This window comes from Ascaphus truei, chromosome 13 (assembly GCF_040206685.1).
Source record: "Ascaphus truei isolate aAscTru1 chromosome 13, aAscTru1.hap1, whole genome shotgun sequence".
Classification (NCBI taxonomy): domain Eukaryota; kingdom Metazoa; phylum Chordata; class Amphibia; order Anura; family Ascaphidae; genus Ascaphus; species Ascaphus truei.
Genome location: NC_134495.1, coordinates 24502029 through 24525811, shown reverse-complemented (window position 1 = coordinate 24525811; position 23783 = coordinate 24502029). Strand labels below are relative to the sequence as shown.

Sequence of the window (23783 nt, the reverse complement as noted above, 5' to 3'; positions counted from 1 at the left end):
TTAGATGGCGCAATGTTTGCACGGTTGACGAATGTCACTCCCATTGATGGGTCACTGCATATTGGGATCTACATTCACTTTAACTGTGTGTCTTATTGTAAATGATGTAACAATGATGTAACCACTACAAGAAAAAGAGAACTTTTTACCAAAATGCATGGCCCCCATTTCCTGGAGTTTCTTTTCCTCTGAAATACACTTCCGTTGTGCGCCCTGTTTATGCATTTGTGATCCTTGACCGTATAATGCACAGAATGAGGTCTCTTACTCACATGGTATTTACTTCTGAAGCATGAAATGTATACACTGCATTCTCTTTGCTAATCTTTCCTGGACCACCTCTAATCTATCCATTTGGAGACAGACATGGACACAGTAGTACAAGTGAGGTCCCACCAATGATGGATGACGTGTCATCATAGTCATACAGCCTGACATCCTATTTACATGCCTGCTGCTTTGATAGTACATACAGTACTAGATCAACCATACAATGTCATTGTAAAGGACAAGGAGGCTCTGTTTACATATTTATTCATCTGTCCACTCTTGGTTCCCATTAGACGTCGCCTTGACACAGGACATCAATCAGGCTATTCCCAGGCTGTAAAACTCCCATTGCCTGAACCATGCATCAAATCCTTTAGAGGCAATGTCAATATAACATGAAGCCAATAACTGATGGCTAAGAGAATATATATATATATATAGATATATATAGCATTTCTTGCTTTATCCATTGTAACACCGCCGGAAGAAGAGATCAGTGTATCTGGAAAGCTTGCACAAATAAAAGCATTTCGTTGGCCACAGAACGGTATTCTTCATTTTTGATTTATAAATTTTATATACAGCTACAGTTGGCAAGATGTGTTTGGGGTCTAATAGGTACAGTGTGGCTGGCATGGACAGCTGTTAATTCGTGCATAACGATGCATTCGTGCCTTTCCCATAATAGGTGACAACTAACACCTTTTGTTTCCGGACCAAAAAAATAAATAAAATTAAACAGAAATTCCCTCATAATAGAAAAAAAAAGAAAGAAGTAAAGGAAAAAAGATGCACAAAGACAATACAGGAAGCAATGGAGAAAGCAGCAAGGGACATATTTAGTAAGCAGCCTTCTACCGTAAGCCCCCTGCCACTGCTGGAAGACATCGTGCAGCCCATTCAGGTACTTGGGCAGAAGGTGTCATAGCAGAAGACCGCTTCGTAAATATGGGTCTGGATGCTTGCTGAAAGGAAGCACCCCCAAAATTATGGGGACTGCTGCTTTAACCTTTTAAGTGCCAAAGGGGCAGTGGCACCAGGGTGTCACATTATGCGATCGCACCTCGGGACGTCGTTAAAGACATGAAATCGAAGTTGTGGGGTCTCCTGTTTCATTCCTCGTCTGGGCAGATTTTCTTCTCCCCTGGACCAGGGAGCACAAAGTTTCCCCGCTGCGCCCCCCTACCTGCTCTCCCCCCCTCCTTACCTTGTCCTCGGCGTCAAATGACATCTCGTGACACCGCGGTGTCATTTGACACAGTGGCCGAAGTCAAGGTAAGGCACGTTGCAGAGGCGTCACGCGATCCCCCGGCATTCATTTAAATGCCTTGGGGGAAGAGCGCGGGGCCTCTGCAACCGCCGTGTGTCCCCCCCCCACCCCGAATAATCTTGCGCCCCCCAGTTTGCACACCCCTGCCCTAGACAACGGGCAACAAGCCCAGGACGTAACTATTACAGGTGTAGTGAGACTTACTGCGTCCGAAGCCACGGCTGAAAAAGCTTAGAGCCGCGGCTTCGGAGATAGGGTTCGCGCGGTCGTACTGCAGGGGGGGGGAGGTTCCATGTGTTCAGATCGGACCCCCCGGCAGTGATAATCCTCCGTCATGGCGGTCACCGGGTCTGTATGTCATGGGGTCCCCTGGCGTGCCAGAGTTCATGAGGTGGTAGCTATGTCAGTGGGCATTTAAGGGGTTAAGAGGTCTAAACACCTAAAAATGTAAATTAAATGAAAGCAAAATGTTTATCCGCACAACTGCACAGTACAGAACATTCTGTGTGTTTCTAGCAACTTACCCCTGCTGAGCAGCTGCATTTTATAGAAGTTTTACTCCCCCTGCTGGAGAACTTGATGTTTGCAGCAGACATTGGGAACATTTGTTTCCTACAGTATACAGGCATACCCCACTTTAAGGACACTCACTTTAAGTACACTCGCGAGTAAGGACATATCGCCCAATAGGCAAACGTCAGCTCACGCATGCGCCTGTCAGCACGTCCTGAACAGCAATACCAGCTCCCTACCTGTACCGAAGCTGTGCGCAAGCGGGGAGACTATAGAGCCTGTTACAAATGCGTTATTTACATCAGTTATGCACGTATATGACGATTGCAGTACAGTACATGCATCGATAAGTGGGGATAAAAGGCAGTGCTTCACTTTAAGTACATTTTCGCTTTACATACATGCTCCGGTCCCATTGCGTATGTTAATGCGGGGTATGCCTGTATCTGGCAAGAAAACATTGTCCCTTCTAGCAAATAAGATAAGTAGCACTGTGCAGTGATACAGAGCCAGAGGAATGGGACATTTGGACCGTTGCCCTCTTGCCGTGACCAAGTCTCCACTGGCGTCCGGCCCTGCCGCAGCCACTCCGCCGCTTGACGCTCAGCCAAGGTAAGTTGGTTTAAGGGTTAATTTAGCGGTCAGGGTAGGGGGTTAAGGATGGGGATTTTAGGGTAAGGAGGATAGGTTATTAGGGTAAGGAATTAGGATAAGAGGTTTACGGTAAGGGGTTAAGGTTTTAGGGTAGGGGATTGGAGTAAGGGTTATGGGTAAGGGGTCTTAGGGTAAAGGGTTAACGTTTTTAGGGGAGGGGATTAAGGTGAGGGTTTTTTTGGTGAAGGGGTTAGAGTTTTATGGGTAGGGCGTAGCGTTAGAATAGTTTTTTAGGGTAAGGCGTAAAGTTGGGGACTTACCTTGGCGGCAGAGATTTGGTCACGGCAAAAGAGTCGCGACCAAATGTACTAGAACAGGGGTGCCCAAACTTCTGGTGCTGCACCCCCTGCCTGCTTGCGCCCCCCCCCCCCTTACCTGTTTGCCGGTGTCAAATGACACTGCTGGGTCTTGTGACCCCACGGCATCATTTGCCGCCGCGTTGCCATGGTGACGGGGGGTCAAATGACGCTGTGGGGTCGCACGGTGCCCCGGGCATTTCATTTAAATGCCTTGGGGACGAGAGCGGGGGCCTCTACAACAACCGCACCCCCCAGTTTACGCAACCCTGTCCAAGACCATACAGAGCTTCTCTTCAGTGGTTCCAATAGCTGATTTCCAGAACCAAGACGAAACTTGAATAGCATTGGGTTGGCAACTGGACTCGATGACACCATGAGATCCCAGCCCAGAGGCATTGAGTACCAGCACGCAATTAGAGAAGAGTTTATTCTGTAATCAACAACACAACCGGTGCCATTGCACAGGAAGCCTCTTTGTATTCAATAGGGGTGTCCGATAGCACCGAAACGGCACTCGGGCACTCTACAGGACAAAGGCCAAGGTACTACATGGGGCGATAAAAAGAAAAAGCATGCGCAGTCCCAACAAATCCCTCTGTATCCAGAAAGCTACGGTATCCGTCTGCTGCTCCCACTCTCCCGTGATCCGCGGGGCCAAACCGGAAAACATACACAAAAAGGAAGCGCAAAAAAGGAAAAACCATCAGTCAAAAATTGAAAAACTTTATAAATTGACTCAAAATTCCATACTACAAATCACATACAGACACACATGATGAATATAAAATAAATGGATCCTAATAGATCTATTAACCCACACAGTCAGAGCACTAGTGGAGGTTCCCCCAAGTCATATTCCCACAGAACTAGAGATGGGAAAGTTCAGGGTGTAACATGCTGTTGCTGCTTACGTGTGGAAGGGAACACACCTGTGCAGGACTGGTGAGTATCCGCAGCTAGTTGGGCTTCCGTCGTCACGTCCGCTCCCCACTGCGTGATGACGTCACCTCTATGCATTTCGTGTCATATTATAAAGTTTTTCAATTTTGACTGATGGCTTTTCCTTTTTTTTGCGCTTCCTTTTTGTGTAGGTGCTACATGGGGAGATTCATGAACTCCGACAACGGGTGTGGACATTAACTGCCATTGACTTGAATGGCGTTTAATACCGATCATGCTCCAAAAAACGATATTGTAACTTTGTTAACGGCCCCCATGGGGTTTGGAGATGAGAAAGTGTCATTTTGATGGAGAGCATCATTTTACGCTGAACAGTTGTGTCAAAAACCATTTCTTTCATCTGGCGCCGATGGCGTGAAGCCAGAATGTTAAACGCCACCTTAATACTGGCGGATGGTACTGAGACAAAATGATGCACAGAGACGCACAGCTTGATATATTTTATTAAAATATGCACCTCATTACTCTCCTAATTCCTCCTTCTGATACTCCCCAAGCAGCAAGTTAACACACGGGTCAAAAACGGAGCAACGGTCTTAATACATCCAGACCCTATAAAATCCCCTTATTAGGCCTAGATGTGAGTAGCGCCAAGTTTAGGTATGACAACTATAACGTCAAGTCCCCACGTTAACCTTGATGCGGTTTTGTGAATATGCCCTGTTATGGTAACACCTAATTTGCATATTATTTCCATGTCTTTCTCACTAACGTTAAAGTTAACACTATGCTTTTTGCGGGAGAAAACATGAGTTAACATTATTGTCCTTTGAAAGCACACGGTTAGGCCAAACGTGCTATTTTATTACAGGATTGAAGCAGGGGGTCTCCGGTGTTAATTTCAGCTCCGGGGGCCCCCTGCTTCTAGAGACACTTACCTCCGTAGAGGGTGCCGGTATCTCTCAGTTTAAATGTCCCGGCCACGCGGGCCAATAGGAATCCGCACCGGATGACGACGCAGCTTCCTATTGGCCCACGTGACTCGTGACATTTAAACGCCACCATTATGTTAGGCACACAGTTTCTCTGACTGCTGAGATACCGACATCGCTACGGAGGTAAGTATGTCTGGAAGCAAAGCTGAAATGAACACCGTTCAGCTGTGAAGACCCCCTGCTTCAAAACGGTAATAAAAAAAGTGAAACTCGTGTAGCCCCCTGTAAACAGCACAGGCTATACCTATCTTCCTTCTGCTGTGGTAAGTCCTGTTAAGATCAGGCACCAGCAATCATCCTGGGTTTTCCCCCTTAATAGCCCTATCCTGAATGATAGGCGCAGGCCTGGACTCTGCTGCAGGCGTGAGCACGAGGGGAGGTCCTGTTGACATCACGAGGGGCGGGGCTAGCTCTATATTTAGCAGCCAACTCCGGTGAGTAGTAGTTTTTTCGTTCGAGATTAGTCAGAGTCTGGAGTTGCCGGTTAGTTATGCCGGGAGTATGCAGTGCCGCTAAGAGGCCATGAGTCAAGAAATCCTGCGGATCGGTCCGAGGATCTGGAGGGGCCTACAGTTTCCCCTGCGCAGAGTGCAGGAGAAAGCAGAGCGGAAAGAATCAGCGTCCTTTAGTAGAGCTGATAGAGTTATAGACTTGGTGGACCAATGCCCTCACCCCATTGCCAGGGGTGATGGGGGAGAATCCAAGACCCACCGCGAGGCTAACCTCGGGGGTGGGCCACGGGGTATTGAAACCCTAGCCCAGACCATCCTGCCGGAAGAGTGACTTGGAGGGAAGGAGAGGAGGAATTATCTGGGCGAAGGCGAGCGGTGTATAACCCGTCCTGGCTATTGTGTTGCGGCTGTTGGACGCCCTTATCGTTGGAATATTGTTGCTTTGTCAAATAAAGAGACTATTCTTCATCCGTAAAGACTGTGTGTGACTTGGAGAGTACAACCCTGGGACCCAAGGGGTTCTTCTATACCGGTCCTGTCCCATATTCCTGGGAGTATAGAAGATGGAGGCGCTGCACCACTAAGAGATCATGGAGGCTACCACCCCACAAGCCCGGTCCTGGCTCCCCCACAACATCGCGGGAAGCTCAGGCCCTCCTGTTCCTCACAGGTACGCACCACACCGCATGTAATCTGCCCTCATGCACCCTAGACACCACCGTAGAGTCTGGGGGAAGAGGGGAGGGGGGAGGCAGGGTTACACTCGTATTGCTGCTTTAAGTTAGGTGACCTAGTGACATAGTTACTGTACATAGTAGATGAGGTTGAAAAATAGACACATGTCCATCAAGTTTACGCCACGTTAAGTCACTTAATGGAGATTTTGTGGATCTGGTCCATAGCGGGCTGTTTATCTAAGTCTCTCTACCGGTGCAAAACTGCATAAAACTAATAAATTGTTGAAAGTGAAGAAAATAAATGACTTGAGGAAATTAGATTTTTTTTAAATGTGAGTATTGACTGCATTTTTAGCCCTTGCTTTTGATATATAGCTTTGATTAAAAAACAGAAACAAGCGGTTTGCACATATTCTCCCTCGCCAAGCGCCCAACAAATACTGCGCAGGTATCAACCAGCAAAAGCAAAACGCAACCACTAGAAAGCGCGGGGGACGGTTAGCACCGCGGAGTCTTGTTTACCTGAGACTCAAATCCGCTCCGGTCAACATTTGCGAAAACACGTTGAAATTACTCTCGCCTTCTGGTTGTTGAGCCACACGGATTCTTTCCAAAAGCATGGTCTTAAAAAAAGGGAGAAAGTAAAGGAAAAACATTTTGTAACGCTTTATTTCGTTTTCATGACATTTTTCCATGCAACTAGTTATTTTCGCTGCAGATGGCGAGCCACGCCAACATGTACCCTCGCGGGGGAGGGGGGTGAAGAGAGACAGAGAGACAGAGAGACAGAGAGACAGAGAGACAGAGAGACAGAGAGACAGAGAGAGACAGAGAGAGACAGAGAGAGACAGAGAGACAACGTCCAACCAAGCAGTAAAATCCCCATTTCAGGGTCAGGAGCGGATTGAACATACCTGCCGTCCCGGACAATACATTGAAATGCCGCAACGCCATGGCGGCATGTGACATCACAAGTTTTCATGGCAACGTGTCATCATGTGCGGTCACGTTCTCATGGAAATGCATTGTCATGTGACGTGGCGGCGTCGACTCACCATGACAACGCATTGCTGCAGGAGGAGGACCGCTCCAGTGAAGGTGAGACACCCCCTCTCACACGCGCACACCCTGGGGGGGAGGGGCGGTCCTGCGGCGCTCCGTGGACTCTGCAGCTCAGTCCTCCAGCTCCCTCCACCAGTCAGGCGAAAGTTGGATCCCGGTGCCGACAGGAGGAGGGAGAGTATTGCAGACGGGCAGGGAGCAGGGGAGCCACAGCACCGACCCCACTGCACCGGGGCAACCCCGTTCGCCCGATAGGGCAATCCGCCCATGGTCAGGAGTAACCATTTGAGTGCTGGGGGAGGTTGTGGTACCAGAGTGCCACAGCCGCTCCGACACTTTTTGATCTTGTGATCGCTCCTCGCGAGAGATCACGTGATCGCTCCTCGCGAAAGATCACGTGATCGCAACGTCACTGATGTCTCTTCAGATCTGTCTGGTCAGATTGCGGCCATCGCTCTATCCCATACATTTTATATGTTAGGATGAGAGACAAATGTGCGACAAGGAACCTCTTTTAATGTGTAACTTTTTCATCAGTAATATAAAAAGGTTTTTTTTATATAGTCGCTGCCCTTTAGAACATACAATCTAATTTTTGCGCATGAGGTACAAGGAGATAGTGACTTTCCCAGGGTCACAAGGAGAGCTTGTTCAAGGTCCCAAGGAGAACTTTCCCAAGGTCACAAGGAGAGCTTTCCAAGGACACAAGGAGAGCTTTCCCAAGGTCACAAGGAGAGCTTTCCAAGGACACAAGGAGAGCTTTCCCAAGGTCACAAGGAGAGCTTTCCCAAGGTCACAAGGAGAGCTTGTCCAAGGACACAAGGGGAGCTTTCCAAGGACACAAGGGAAGCTTTCCCAAGAACACAAGGAGAGCTTTCCCAAGGTCACAAGGAGAGCTTGTCCAAGGTCACAAGGAGAACTTGTCCAAGGTCACAAGGAGAGCTTGCCCAAGGCCGCAAGGGGAGCTTTCCCAGGGTCACAAGGAGAGCTTGTCCAAGGTCACAAGGAGAGCTTGCCCAAAGTCACAAGGAGAGCTTTCAAAATCACAAGGACGACTTGCCTCCCTAAGCCTTTCTGGCACATTTATTAGGATTATTGTTTAAGAATATTTTAGAAGGAAGCTTACAAATGATGTTTTAAATGTCATTTTGCTACTACACTTTTTACATTGAAGGACCACGGTGTCAGCTTTTCCTCTTACCTTACTTTATTATATCACATTGCTAACAGACCAACACATGGGAACACAAAACCTTATTCTCACCTGATGTGATTCACCAATATATCCAATATTGTATATTTATCCCAATGCTTTTATAGATTTATGGAAGTGTTTGTAGCCTGATGTTAATACCCATAAATATTAATAACATAACAGTAACAGTAATGTAACCGTGCCTTTAGGTTTTACTTCGGTTGCATTAGTGCAGCCACCTCTGGGGTTGAATCAGTACCTGTAGGTGCCCTGCAGTTATACGACCAGCAGCATTGAAGTCCAAGGACATAACCATTGAGAAGCGGGTGGAATTGCTGGACTCGCTCGTAGACACGCAGCCGAAGGCTTTCAGGATCGTAAACATCGCATGAATCTTCTGGTCTACAAAACACAGCGGGGAGTTTTAGTAAAACTGAAGGAGAGGAAAGGGATGCAATTCTCTACGGAATGGGACGAGTGGACATGGCCGTTTTGCCGCAGGCTTTTAGTCGCCGCAGTTTAGCGAGACAATTCACCGCTACCTTTTTGGCCCCAAGGTATGTAATTAGCATTAGGGTAAGGGTTTTTTAGGGCAGGGGACCAGGGTAAGTTTTTTAGGGTAAGGGGACCAGGGTATGGTTTTTAGGCATGAGGGATTTTTAGGTTAAGAAGTTTGTAGGGTAAGTGGACCGGGGTATGGTTTTTAGGGTAAGGGGACCGGGGTTTGATTTTTAGGGTAAGGGGACCGGGGTATGGTTTTTAGGCTTGAAGGGTTTTTAGAGTAAGGGGGCCGGGGTATGGTTTTAGGCTTGAGGGTTTTTTAGGGTAAAGGGATCGCGGTAAGGATTTTATGGTGAAGGGGTTTTTAAGGGTATGGGTTTTTTTAGACTAAGGGTTAACGTTAGAGGGTTACCTCTGCAGCGAGATGGCTCTGCGGCGAGGTGAGAGGCGGCTTATCGCCAGTAGCTACTTGGTCGCGGCAAAACGGCCGCTACCAAATGTCCCAGAGCGATACTTTGCTTTGACGCTATTTATGGAGCACATACTGCAGGGTCACTTTTGGGCACTTGCGACAAAAAGTCTCCGCACTAAAGTGATGCTGGTTGTTGTATTTGTGATGACAGCTTAAACAAAGGCAACATTCGAAAACTCCTTGTATGGAGATAAATGAGGTCTCTATTCCATTGACATCCATTGTGTGGACTGATTTTATTCTGGAGCAATGAATTGGAGAGATTTGTCTCGTTTTAACAGGGAAATGTGGCCACAACAACAGTTCGATATTGATATACAGATTCAGCAAACGTCATTACCCCAGCTAGCGCAATATGTAACAGCAGGGCCGGTGAAAACAACGGGAAAGGCGAGAACGCATTATTCTGTGCGTCATTTCCCATTAAGGGGGTTATAATGTCTGCTGCGACAATAACAGGTTAATGTAGTGACTGCATCGTTCTATTATAATTAATAAATTAAGTCCAACTACCGCACAGTACCATTTCAGGTATTACAGAAAAGACATTGATTCTTCACTGAAATGTTAATATTTATGTGACCTAAGATTATAACACTCCAAGGGTTTCAATCGTTAAAGCTCAAACTAAATATATTTGTCAATAAAATCCACCTTATCAAAAGTGGCGCAAAAAACTCGGTCAATATGCTTCTCGATGCAAATGCCGGCAAAACAGCCAATGCCACTGTAACCGGAAACGAGCTTAATATGTCGTCTTAACCCTTTGCGAGCCCCCAGTGTCGCGGGCGAACAAGCAAAAGTCTGCCGCGCTGGGGGCGGTGTCTGCCGCGCTCGTGCGTCGGAGGGTCCATGCTAGGACCCCCCCGCACCGTTAATCCTTCCGTGCCGTGACCACCGCCGTTGTGTGACCGCCAGCGTCCGCGGCACCAAAGAGGGCAAGTCTTGCTACATCTGTACCCTGCACGTTATAAGGGTCGGCACTCTACGGGCCCAGTGACGTTCGAGGTGCGCCACGCAAGAAATCTCGCTTACTTGGGGGAGGGTCCGTTCACCGCTCCGCAGAGTACCCTCCACTGCTGTCCATGTCCTGGGGGAGTGGGGGGGTGGGAGGGGTGAGTGCGGAGGAGTGGGGGGGGGGGCGTGGAGGGGGAGGACTGTGGGGGAGGAGTGGGGGGAGGAGTGGGGAGGAAGTTGGGCGAGGAGTGGGGATTTTGGGGGGGGGGACTGGGGGGGAGTGGGGGGGTTTGGGGGGGGAATGGGGGGCTCTGCCAGTGACCACGTGATCATGTGGTCGAGTGTTAGAAGACCAGACCGTTCAAATATTATTAGTGAAAAGTAAAGAAGCAAATGTAGGCCTCTATGTAACCTAGTGAGGAGCTGCCAACGATCCATCTATTCCAGTGATTGGAAGCAAACATTTTGTGACCTGTCTTCAAAGCTTGAATCATTACATCTCATATTGATTACTGGTGTAATGTTATATGAATGATTTCCCCGCCTTGTGGCTGCTTCACTAAGGACTTTACATATCCGTGCCGCGATCTTCACATTTGGACACGTGTTCACGCCCCAGTAGCCCTCGTATAAGCATGATGTGGTGTAATATCTGCAGTTGCGACGGTGATAAGAGCCGGCCCCAAACGTCTGCATTCAGAGCAATGTAAGAATACATTTCTAATATTACCTGTTACTCTGCTATCCACACTTCCGGCCGTGCCCACCAGGTACTCAATCGCACTCTGACAGCAAGTCGATTTCCCAGAGCTGCTTCTCCCCAAGGGCAAGATGGTTTGATCTTGGCGCTTGGTAAGCATGTTCCAGTAGGCTCTCTGTGCCACTGAGCAGATGTGAGGTGGCATGCTGTCTTTCTTTCCTTTGAACACCTAAGTGAAAGGCCATGCAAGTCAGTGTTGCCTTTGATAATCTCTACATAACGCTGACATCCACACAACTGGCAATAGTGTCCCCCATGCATAATGCTTTTTGAAGGCTCAGTGTTAGAGAGTTGGAACTTTCTTTCTTTGGTGCAGTAACTATACCACGAGAACAGAAAGTCCAACCTTCAACTGCTCCCAACCCTATTATTCTAAAGGAGATTTAAAACAATTGACAACTTATTCTTTTACCAATTATTTTACCTGTTACTATGTATGAATCTTTGCAGGCTACTGCTGTGAATGAATATGCCTTTTAACTCAGGCCTGATGACTGCAACGTTTTAATCCCTAAAACATAGGTGTATGTTATGGTTGCTTTTTTTGATGACACTGAGAATATCTATCAACCTGCAAACCCTACAATATATACTTTCAAATGTCTACAGCTCTAACAAAAGGGCTACAAGGGGCCCGCGGCTACACCACCTATAGGAATAACCAGTAAATATCTGGTAGTGATCTAGCTATTTACAGGAGTTTGCACATTCATTGTTATACATGAATTTGGGTATGGCTGTAGGTCACCCAGCACAGGTAAGAGAACCAATATACCGGTGGGATAGTGTGATATCTACTGATGGATATGCATCCAATGTGCTTAAAATGAGTGCCACTACCATCCATTCCAAATGTGCGAGGCTGAACATATGTGTAACCAGGCAAGTGATGTATAGGGCATGTAGTCCCCGGGGATATATAAAGAGAGAGAACAAATAGTGCAGATCTGTATAGCACCAAACATTGGATGGGAACCAGGCTGTTTAGCTCCACTCACGTGGTGTTAACGGTTTCCAAGCACACCCATGGGTGCATCTACTATAATGAGCCTTCTAGGCAACTGGAATTCGGGATTCCCCCAATGTGAAAGAGAAACAGACAAATACAGTACAATACTATTTATAAAATGTAAATGAGTGAACGGTTGATGGAATACAGTAGCATAGACACCCGTATTATTGTACTCAACCAAAAACAAGTATTATATATCTGTGTGAAAGATACAATATCTAAGCCATACGAATGATAACTTAGGCTCAGTGATGCATCCAACTGAGAAGGGTAATTTACAGTTAAAATAATAACATTTTAGTCAAAAAATCTTCTAGGTGCCCAGAAAGATATAGACAGTGAAACTTAATGGTTAAAAATCCCCAATGGTGAGACTGATATTATCGGGACTGGAGACAATTGCAGTACTAATAGAAATGCAGTTCAGTGGTATATTGCATTCAAATCCCCAGATACTCTCGAAAGGACACCGAATGTAGGCAAATCACATATATTCTCTTATATTCTTTGTCTTTAGAGTAGACACACAGTGTTAATGGGTATATTTTGTCTACCACATCAAAAGTACTGCCGAAGTGTGGATCGGATGGAAACCAGGCTGTTTAGTTCCACTCACGTGGTGTTAACGGTTTTCAAGCACACCCAGGGGTGCATCTACTATAACGAGCCTTCTAGGCAACTGGAATTCAGGATTCCCCCAATGTGAAAGAGAAACAGGCTAATACATTTATAAAATGTAAAAGAGTGAATGGTTGATGGAATAGCACCCAGACATAACTGTGAATTCTGAAATCACAAACCCTTAATGCTTCACACATGGTAGCTTTACCCCAAGAGCGTGCCAATGTGGGAGAACATTCTCCGATTTATCTCACAGTTGGTGGATATGCCGATCCCAAAGGACTGGTTTGCATTGCTAGTTGGAATACTCCTAGAGACCCATAGAAATACCACCAAACTAATCACACAGTGGTTGCAACCAAGTCCGCAATTGCAAGATGGTGGAAATCAGTCCATACCCCTACACTAGTTCTAATGAAATCCAAAACAAGGGAGGTCATAGAGATGGAGAGGGTTACTACCTAAACACATCTGTGGCCAGATTCCAAAAAGGTTGGGCCTTTGGGATTTTAAGGTGCGGTCAAGAGTGGGGGGTCAGTTACTGCAAAAATGTGCATTAGGCCTTAAAACTGGATGAAACCATACCATCCAAAATAAACATACGCAGGCCCGTCCCTAGGGTATGTGCCGCCCATAGGCAAGCACTATTAAGGACGTCCCCCACCCCCAAAGAAAAGCAATAACTACATTTCCCCATGATTTTTTCCCAAAAATTCAAAACAAATACGACGGAGCGACAGCTTGGTCGCGATCGCTGTAAGTCAAGTCAATTTGATTTTTCCAGCAACCACAGCCCGACGTCACCGTTGTCGTTGTGTCGCTGTCGCCGGCGACACCACAATAAGCGCAGCCTTAGGCTAAGATAATAATAGGCGCGCGCGATGGAGCGCATGGCGTCACGTGCGCCTGTCGCCCAAGCGATGGGTGCATCGAGATGGAACGATTGGGGAGGAGATGGGGAGACGATGGGGAGACGATGGGGAGGCGTGGCGGACGCGTCACCAGGCTGGTTCGCCCTCATTGGCTGAACCATCACGGGATGCGACCGTCGCGCCAAAAAAAAACTAAATTATTTGTCGTTTGAAAATTCTGCCGCGCAGTCTCTCTGCATCGCGCCCGCGCGCACTATGGCCGGCCCGATACGGCTGCTGCACTTTGTTCGCGTAGCGTGCGAAATCGCACGCGCTGTCGCACCGACTATAATCTCAGCCTTACCTGCTTACCGCCTAGTGACCTGAACATACGTGTGCGAGTAAACATTGAAAATAAACCTCCGCTCAAAGAAAGTTGTTTCCCGGTAAAGATGCATCAGTAGTGTAGGCCGCGAAGATGAAAACTCCCTAGAATAATCCACGGGTATGTGCCTTCCAAACCCCCCCCCCCCCCCCACCCCACCGCCTTCCATTTTTTCGATTAATAAAACATACCATTCTGTACCAACTTGTTCTAACCTCTGAGAAGAATTGCTAGTGGTTACTCGGTGCTTGCACACTCTTGTTTAACTTGTGATGGAAAAAAAGATTCCTAATACACAGTGTGAGAAAAAGAAAACCTTTCTGAACGATTCCATTTCAAATCGGAGACAAGACACAAGTCTAATATCGGCGCTTCAGCGATTACAGAGGATCAGCGACAAATAAAGCGTCTTCGATCCAATGCAGCATTAGGCTGGGGCCATGGCACGGCAGACCGTGCGCTGAGCGAAACAGACTGCCGCGTCCATGCGGAGTGCGGGCACAGGTGCGCAGAAGCAGGAGGGGGCACGCGTTGCGCAAGAAATCAGTTCAAACTGATTTCTTGGCGCGACAGGCTGGTCACGTGAGCGGTTTGCCCAATAAGGGCCAACCAGCTCCGTGACGTCGCTGGCACGCCCCTAGACATGCCCACAGAAGGCGCGCGTACCATGGTCGAAAAAACGTACCCACTTCAAGCAGGTGACGTCACGGCCGCGCACGCCTCCGCATAGGGGAAGGCACTATGGCCCCAGCCTAACAGCTGATAAACAAATAAACAAATAGTTGTGTAGAGTCCTTTCGTCAGATTTAAAGGGTGACTGGGGGGTAGGTGGTAGGTGATAACCTATGGATGCCAACTGGTCAGCAGCCACAGAACTTCCTCCTCAAACACTCAGGTGTTCCGCACTCTGGAGCCACACGGCCAGAACATTCAACTGTCCATTAATGGTGTAAGTGAATAGAGGGGGTCCCAGCTTGTATGGGACTGCCCTGTACTCACAGAGCTTCAGTAGAACTTGGTCGGGGTAGAATCCCCAAAGCGCACTCCCTGAATCAGCAGGAGGTGGAATTTAAGGGGGAAAAGGCCGTGCCTAGCAAAAATCTCAAATTAAAGGGCTTCATTGCAAGTTTATTTATTCAGCACATGTTTAAAAAAATGGACACTGCATTTTCAACAGTTCCGCACATCTGTACTACATGGAACCCATGTTGAAATCCAGTGATGCAGCAGTTAGGGCTATAACACTCTCCTACTGCCTCTGTAAGTTCTCCCTACTTACCAGTTAGATTGTAAGCTCTTCGGAGTACAGACGTCTTTCCTATTGTTACTTTCAGGTCCAAAACACTCATTCCCACTATGTGTTATATTATTATGTCCCGTGTATTACTGCTGTGAAGCGCTATGTACCTGGATTGCGCTATATAAATAAAGTTATACAGACATATTAGGGTTTTACTTAATACCCAGATCGTTCTCGGAGGCTCAATAACACAATCTGAAATCATAAGCCGACTATGCATTTATGACAAAAGCCCAGAGTTATCATATGCATGTACTGACCCAAAGGTGAATTCATACAAATCTAAGGGTACATGAGTGTGTACACTGTCATTCAAAAGTGAACAGAATATTACCAGGTATGTGGCGCCACCTGCTGTACAGTATCAGAAATGCAGGGTGTAATAAATGTATCTCTCAAGTTTCTAAGAGAGAGGTACAAAACGTTCGCCCTAGTTTGTAAACCGGGCAAAGTATATCTTTTTTTTTTCAGCTGCGAAAAAATTTGATGCCTCGTCCCCGTTCGCAAGTATTTTTCGCCAAGCCTTTTAATCCTGACTATGAAAGCGGTTATTTGCGCCCTCCTCCCCAGCAGAAGCCTGATTTTGGGGGTCTGTAAAGCCATAAAAAGGTCTGGCGAAACAGTGAATTTGGCTCATTTTTGGCCATTGGGGAAATCATAATCTCCTTTCGGACCCAACCAGTAACGGAGTCACGGAGAAGGGCCCTTTTTGTACATCTGTTTTTTCTCATGACCAAATAAATATATATATTTTCTTACGGCAGTCACCCTCTCTCTCTACAGTACTACTGATTTGGTGCGCGCCGCACTCCGTTGCTCCTGCTCGTTGCGGACCCGCACACCGGAGGCTCCCCTTCTGATGGACGGAGTTATCTACAAGCCAATCTCCAACTACAGCACGTGAGTGTTTGGCCAACTACAAATATATAACCAGGATTACTCCCATATTGGCTGTGTTCATAACCAGATGGTTTTAGAAGAAATCTTTGATGCCACATTTTCCTGGCTGATGCATTTCTTTATTTAGAAGGAACCAGATAGGCGCTATCTTCTTTAAAACTAGCCACATTTTCATCTGCTAATGGTTATTAATAATAATAATAGCATGTTCTTGTATAGCGCTGCTAGTTTTACATAGCGCTTTACAGAGACATTTTGCAGGCACAGGTCCCTGCCCTGTGGAGATTACAATCTATGTTTTTGGTGCGTGAGGCACAGGGAGATAAAGTGACTTGCCCAAGGAGTGGACACCGGGAATTGAACCAGGTTACCTTGCTTCACACTCAGTGCCAGTCAGTGTCTTTACTCACTGAACCGCTCCTTCTCCCATATTATTCGATGGATGACTTCCTGTTTTGCCATGATATACATAAGACTATTCACATATTTCTTTTGTACTCTATGAGCACCAGGTCCCTACTTGGACTGTTTCTATCAAACTTCGACTGGACCACCCATTAAACATGTAGAAATGTGGGGGGTGCGCACGCAACGTCTAGGAGGATGGGAACTTTCTGATCCTGCTCCGTGGGCTCTGCTTCAATCGTGTCCGTTTTAGCCCTCCAAACCGCGCAATAATCATTATAATACTTTCCCCCGTCAGCGGAATCTTTGGGGATGCCTCCCAAGAAAGATAGGAAGCCGCAGCCTCTCCTATTGTCCCGTTTTTTCACGAAAACGGGTATCCCCAGCAGCTGAAATCCAAGATGGCGCCCCCACACGTGCACGAGCACCTACAGCCACTACAGCAGCCTCAACAACAAGGTGAAAACTTTAATCAGCTGGACCAGGAACAAGATACAGAGGGGAACACCCAAATTACTCCAAAAGCCCTTAAAGAGATGCAGGTGTCTTCCAAGTAGCCATGGACAAAGCTGTGGCAGAATTCAGGTCAGATCTCTCTACCCTGGCAGAACGGACAACGCAGCTGGAGAATAAACTCGAAGAATACCTGCAGAGCCAGAGTTCAATGGAAGACGAGTTATTCAGGCTTAACGACGAAATTAGGAGCCTGAAAGATAATGTCGACGACTTGGAAAATCAGGAAAGAAGACAGAACCTCAGGATAAGAAATATCCCGGAAGAAATTGATCCAGATAACTTGTAACTCTATTTAATAAATGTATTCACGCAAATAGTCCCGTCTCTCCTAACAAGCGATCTGCATATGGATAGAGCACACCGAGCCCCGGGCCCAAGGTTTGTGGGCCCCTGGAAATCCAGGAACGTAATAGTAAAGTTACACTATTACACCATTAAGGAGAACATTTTAAGATGCTACAGGAATCAAGAATTTTTGGACTTTGAGAATTCTAGGATTTAGATTTTCCAAGATCTCTCCAGATCTACAATCGGAAGACGAAGAAACCTCCGCCCAGTCACAGGGGTTCTCTGAGACAACGAGATCCGCTACAGATGGGCTTTCCCATTCCGACTGGTGGTTAATAAAGACGGGAGGCGAGTTTCGTTAAGATACCCGGAAGAGGCGGAGAATGTCTTCAGAGCCCTTGGTCTACATGATCGGCCGACCACGAAATCGCAGCATTCCCCGAGGTCTGACGGATCGCCGGAAGTCCCACAACAAGAAGGAACAAGCGACCGTTCGGGTGTTTCCAAGTCCGCCCATCCGTCCTGAGGGTGCAAAGGGTCCTTCCCCACGGTTGAAATCCGATCAGATGAAGGAAGAGGTCGGCGGTCAAGAATTTATGGCCTGCTGCGAACTTTTTTCCTCTGTTTTTGATATTTTATCTGGCTCGCTGTGGTCCCGTGCGACATAGGAGGAGAACAAAGGAACTAAAGAGAAAGGAGACTTTCCAATAGTTACAATGCAATCTTGTTTAATTCTTGTGACTCTATTGATTTTACGAAATTTGTATATGGCCCTAACCCGCATCCCCATTATTATAACGATAAGATGTATTTTCTCCAGGAAATGTGAAACTATCTAGTTTGGGAGGTTTAGGTGTTTTTTTGTTTTTTCTTTTAGTACTAAATGCTAAAATTAGTTTTTATATAAAAGGGATAGGAACTTAGATAATAAGAAGTTTGAAGGTATGAATATAAAGGAGCCCATCCGCGGAGTTGGGGGTTCCCGAAGTCCTCGAGGCTTGTGCCCCCCCCCTAATCTGGGTTTTTTCTTGCCCTTTATTTGGGTCCTCTATAGGACCATTAGTTAAAAAGTTTTGGGATGGACAGTAGGTCTATTACTTCTATGTTGTTGTTGTTTGTTTCTGCCCTGTCTCTTCTAACGTCTCTTCCCCCCACCCAAGTTGTTCCCCCCCCAGTACCACCACAGATCAACAAGGAGGATGCACCTTCCCTCCTCTAAAGTGGACCGTAGTAAGTCTTCAAGTTCAGGTAACGACACCTTCACACCCACACTCCATTCCGCATTCCATGATAAGTAGGGAGCGAGCCTTAACTTGTAACCTATGACTAATCAACTACCCATAAAAGTAGTCTCTTTAAATGTAAAGGGACTAAACTCGAATAATAAAAGGAGACTGGCTCTGAGAAAATGTAAGAAGATGCAGGCTGTCCTGGAACAGGATTGTCTCTTTCTGTTCCCCCTGTTCCCTCCCCCCTCCCTTTTTGCAGCTCTGCCTGCTAGCCCTTTATTTGGATGTAGCTTTCCCTGTAGCTATCACTCCTAGTGCAGATGGGAATGGATACATTTAGATACTTCCCAATTCTCCAGCCTGCTAGAAGTTGGTTGCTGTGACAACCCCTTTAATCCCCCTGGCTAAATGGACTTTTCCATACTCCCGTCTGTTTCCACAGGTAGCTTAGCCCTGTCCCTATTCCTGTGTGACAAACATTACACACTTCCTTTTCTTACCCAAGCTACTGAGTGAGTACATCCATTCTTACCTACTCACTTGCAAAGCAATGCGTGTGACCGTCCCTTGATACAGAAGCACTTCACATAGAGAAGCACTCTCTACCCACACAACAACACCCACAAGAACCTTTTCATTTCTGTAACTCCCTCAATAAAGTTAAGAACAGACAAAAGGACTTCTTGTGCTTTCAAAGGGGGATGAGTTCAGCTATCTGGCCATACTTATATCTACAGTAGCATATGCCCTGTGGCTACAGAATACAGGCAGATATTTTAACAACCATGACCCGCCTAACACTTTTCGGGGTACTTACCCGTTAAGCTTATTATTATTCTTTCTCCAAGAAGAAAAGAGGAGTAACCATTTTGTTAAAACATGACGTCCCATTTCAAATGGAATAAATTAAAAGGGATAAGGAGGGCAGATTTATAATGGTGAGGGGTCTTCTGTCAGGGGTTAGACTAACCTTAGTTAATAAATACGCTCCCAATGATCAATAAATTGATTTTCTGAAATCAATTTTAGAAGAAATTGGGGAGTCCCCCTCAGGAGATATAATATTTGGAGGAGATTTTAATATGACCTTGAACCCTAATCTGGACAGATCCTCATCACCGCGACAAAAGATAGCGAACGATGTATTTAACAAAGCAAAACATTTTAAGAAACGTATAAAAGAATTTACACGCGAGGAGGCTTGGCGCATGAAGAATAAAAAGCAAAGAGATTAAACATTTTACTCTTCCCCTCACGATATTTATACAAGAATTGATTATATATTTGTAGCTGCGAATCTTTTGGATCGGGTCGCCCAGAAGAATATAGGCCCTATAACATGGTCAGACCACGCTCCAGTGGAAATGGTCCTGAAACCCCCTTTTATTAGGCCCAAGGGTTTCCAGTGGTGCCTAAACAAGTCGCTTTTGAATCAGACGGGAAAATCGAGGAACAGATAGGAAATATATTGGTAGATTATTTTAAGTTAAATAAAGGCTCAGTTGAAAGCACGACCGCTTTTTGGGAGGCCCATGAAGCCTCCATAGAGGTCAATTTATCTCAATAGCTTCATATAGGAAAAGAGCTAAAAAATGTAATCAGGGAAAACTTACGGCAAAAATAATTGAACTAGAACAGGAACATAAATTACTCCCATGCAGGAAGATATATAGGCTTCTTTGCTAGACCAGAGAGGAATTAAATCTGCAGTTCAGTCAATATCCTGCATGTGTGTGTTTTTTAATAAATCAGTTCTGTAGTAAGAAAAAATACTTTTAGCATTTTCTGTTTTTAAAAAAACAACTTTTAAAGACCAATTTTCTTGTATTCTATTTTACAAGCATTTGCTAAGGCACTGCCCCTTCATGTCCTGCCACAAGCCCTGGCACACCCCTTTGTCAGCCCTGCCCTACCTCTTGCACATGTCAGTGCAGGAGTTCTCATGAATATTCATGAGCTTCCACTGACAGACAAGCAGAATATAAACAGATCCCTTCACTAATTATGTCACCAAATTTCGACCTATCAATACATGGAGAACAAATTGACCGGCAGCTATACAGTTCTTTAGGTAATTAGAGATTGCCCACATGAAGCTATTGAAGTAAAAAAATAAATTTAAAAAAAAAAGACTGAACTGCAGCTTTAAATAAAGTAAGATTGGAAGACACAGAGAAAGCATTAAAATGGACTCGTCAGACCTATTATGATATGGGTAATAAAGCAGATAAGCTGCTCGCTACTAAATTAAGAAGTGTTAAATCTAAATCGCAAGTCTCCGCGATAAGATGGGGTAACAGGGAAATCACATATAACCCTTTCCAAATTGCCGAGGAATTTTCCACATTCTAGAATAATTTTTATAATCTGGACTCATCAGACCCCAAATTCAACAAAACATCCAGTGAACAAAAAGATGGCTATCTACAGGCTATCTACAGGCTATCTACAGGCTATCTACAGGCTATCTACAGGCTATCTACAGGCTTGCAAACTACCAAAGCTGCCTGCGGAAGAATCGGAGGGTCTCAATGCTAAAATAAATATTTTAGCTTTAGAAGAAGTTATTAAAGGTCTGAAACCCTCAAAAGCCCCAGGCCCGGATGGATTTTCAAATCTATACTATAAAAAATATTGGGTAATTTTAGCATCATATCTTTTAGATATGTTCAATAGTTTTTTTTATCGTGTTCCCAGATTCCCATGCAAATGTAAAAAGCAAATTTAGAAGTGATACCTTCAGTAAGGAAGGAAAAGACCCAATGAGTTGCGCAAGTTACTGGCCAATTTCACTTCTTAATACAGATTTAAAAATTTGCAGTAAAATTTTGGCGAATAGATTAAACCCAATCCTGCCCTGCCTAATTCATAATGATCAGGTAGGTTTTATAAGCATGTGTCAAGCCATGGACAATACATGTACACTACCGACACACTTTATTGCAGTGCGGCCGGTTCCGCAAGCCGGGAGATTTCCCGGCTTGCTAGTGGCCGCCCCTCGGCGCGCGGTCACGTGTCATCGGGAGCCTGCGCCTCCTGCACGCGCGTCCAGGGCTCCCCGAGGGAGCCCTGGTGTCCCGCGATGTTGGGGACGGCGGCAGGGGGTTCCGGGGGACCCGGCGGACCCGGCAGCGGGAGGATGGATCGATCGGAGGGCGCTCCTCCGCTGCTTCGGCGCGCGCCCGGCACCCTCCGGCGCACGCCAGGCTACTGCTGCGGCCGAGAACGGGCAAATGCTCGAATAAACTCGGCCGCAGCAGTAAGATTATCAATATAATAGACTATATACAGTCTTCTAAACCCAAAGTGATGTTATTGAGTTTAGACACCGAAAAGCGTTCGATACAATTAATTGGGATTTTCTGGATAGAACTATGCAAGAGTTTGTTTTTTCCGGTCCATTTTTAAAGGGGGTCCAAGCCCTATGTGACGCCCCAACAGCTTTTTTAAAAATGCCAGGGGGGGGGGGGGGAGTTAAACCAAATTTAGCAATGGCACTAGGCAGGGTTGCCCATTATGTCCCCTGCTTTTTACGTTAACAATTGAGCCGCTTGCAATTAAAATTAGGAAAAATCCTAATATACAGGGTATCAAGATCGGCCAGGAAAATGTCAAAATATCTTTGTTTGCCGACAATATTATTTTGACAATTTCTAATCCCGACTTCTCTTCCCAATTTACAAGAAGAGCTTTCAGGTTTGGTTCGTTTTCAGGCTATAAAATGAATTCGGCCAAGTCAGAGGTCTCTAAATTTAACTTTATGAGATATTGAGGTCAAAATAATCCAATTAAATTTCAGTTATCAGTGGAATACTGTAAGATTGAAATATTTAGGGATCTTCCTCACAAAAAACGACCAATCTCTTTATAAATATAATTACCCAGAGCTTTTCACAAGAATTAAACGGGATCTTTTATTATGGAATGGTCAGCAAATCTCTTGGACCGGCCGTATTATATCAGTCAAGATGAATGTTCTCCCAAAACTGCTTTACTGTTTTCAGATACTACCGGTCGCTATCCCGATAAAATATATAAGGGACTTACAGAATAAAATTATGCAGTTTATATGGGGTAACAAAAGACCAAGAGTGGCCAGATCAGTTATGCTCGCATCCAGAAAAAGAGGGGACTGGCGGTTCCTGATATTAGGAAATATTTTTTCGCTTCCCATTGGAACAGATAATGTTTTGTCACTTTCAGGAAAATCAATATAGGTGGGTAGATTTAGAAAATATATTTAATAGCTCCGCAGTACGCCCTTCTGTGGAATAATAAGCCAACAAGATGTTCTAGAGCAGACTTTTTTGATTCGGCGGTAATAAAATTCTCTCTTACAATTTGGCATAGGGTCAAAATTTATTATCAACTATTTTCAGCTCCCTCGAGATGTACCCCTATTTTTGACAACCCTGACTTTGAGCCTTGTTGGTTTACTGGTACTTTTGATTTATGGAAGGCTAAAAATGTTAGAGATGTGGGGGATATGCTATTGAATGGTAAATTGTTAGCGATTTTTGTCAGAAATACTGTTCACGGGTGCTGAGGTGTTCATATTTTTACAAGTTCCCCATTATCTTAGGCAACTGTCCCAGAGTGGGAGTCTTTCCCAGAGTGTTCTGTATTCAATGAATTATGTAGAAAAAGAATCTATCAGTGGGGTCTTGTAGCAAGTTTTTATTTCTCGCGAATTTTACGCTCCCTGCACCCACCGTTATCTGGATCAATGGGCCCACGATTTTCAGGCAGAGATTTCTTGGGAAGATTTGCAATATATTTGGGTAAATGCAACGAATACATCATTATGCACAATATCTATAAATATAAGTATCTATAAAGTTATGTTCAGATGGTATCGGACTCCTCAGAGGTTGAGGCAGATATATCCAGGGGCCACAAATCTTTGCTGGAGAGATTGCGGTGGTGTCGGGGATATGGCCCATATCTGGTGGTTTTGCCCAAAAATACAGAGATTTGGGGGAATAGTGCAGAATTTGTTACGAGAAACATTTGGGATAAGAATCCCCCTAGACCTGCTTATAATGGTCCTGGGTAAGCCTCTAGATAATTTAAACCAAAATATATCTACATTATTATTACACATTGTGACCGTGGCGAGACGTGCAATCGCAGGGGCCTGGAAAAAGTCCCACCCCCCTGCAGGAGAGAGATTATCTCGAGAGTAAATGAGGGGCAATCTATGGAAAGATTAACATCTTATGTGAGACATAACTCAAGAACATTTCACAAAGTCTGGAGCCCTGGTACTTGAGGGGGAATATGTGAATCTTTGAGTTAC

At 45.6% G+C, this 23783-nt stretch overlaps 1 protein-coding gene across 4 annotated transcripts in view; it reads right to left on the bottom strand.

Moving 5' to 3' along the window:
• The window catches only part of MYO18B (myosin XVIIIB), a 345583-nt gene that overhangs the window by 283973 nt on the left and 37827 nt on the right, over window positions 1–23783 (bottom strand). For all 4 annotated transcript variants that reach the window (XM_075568959.1, XM_075568956.1, XM_075568957.1 and 1 more), the window contains 3 exons: window positions 10948–11146; window positions 8547–8689; window positions 6553–6653 (listed from right to left, as the gene is read on the bottom strand). In XM_075568959.1, the coding sequence (XP_075425074.1) occupies window positions 6553–6653; window positions 8547–8689; window positions 10948–11146 (443 nt within the window). The remainder of the gene's footprint in view (window positions 1–6552; window positions 6654–8546; window positions 8690–10947; window positions 11147–23783) is intronic.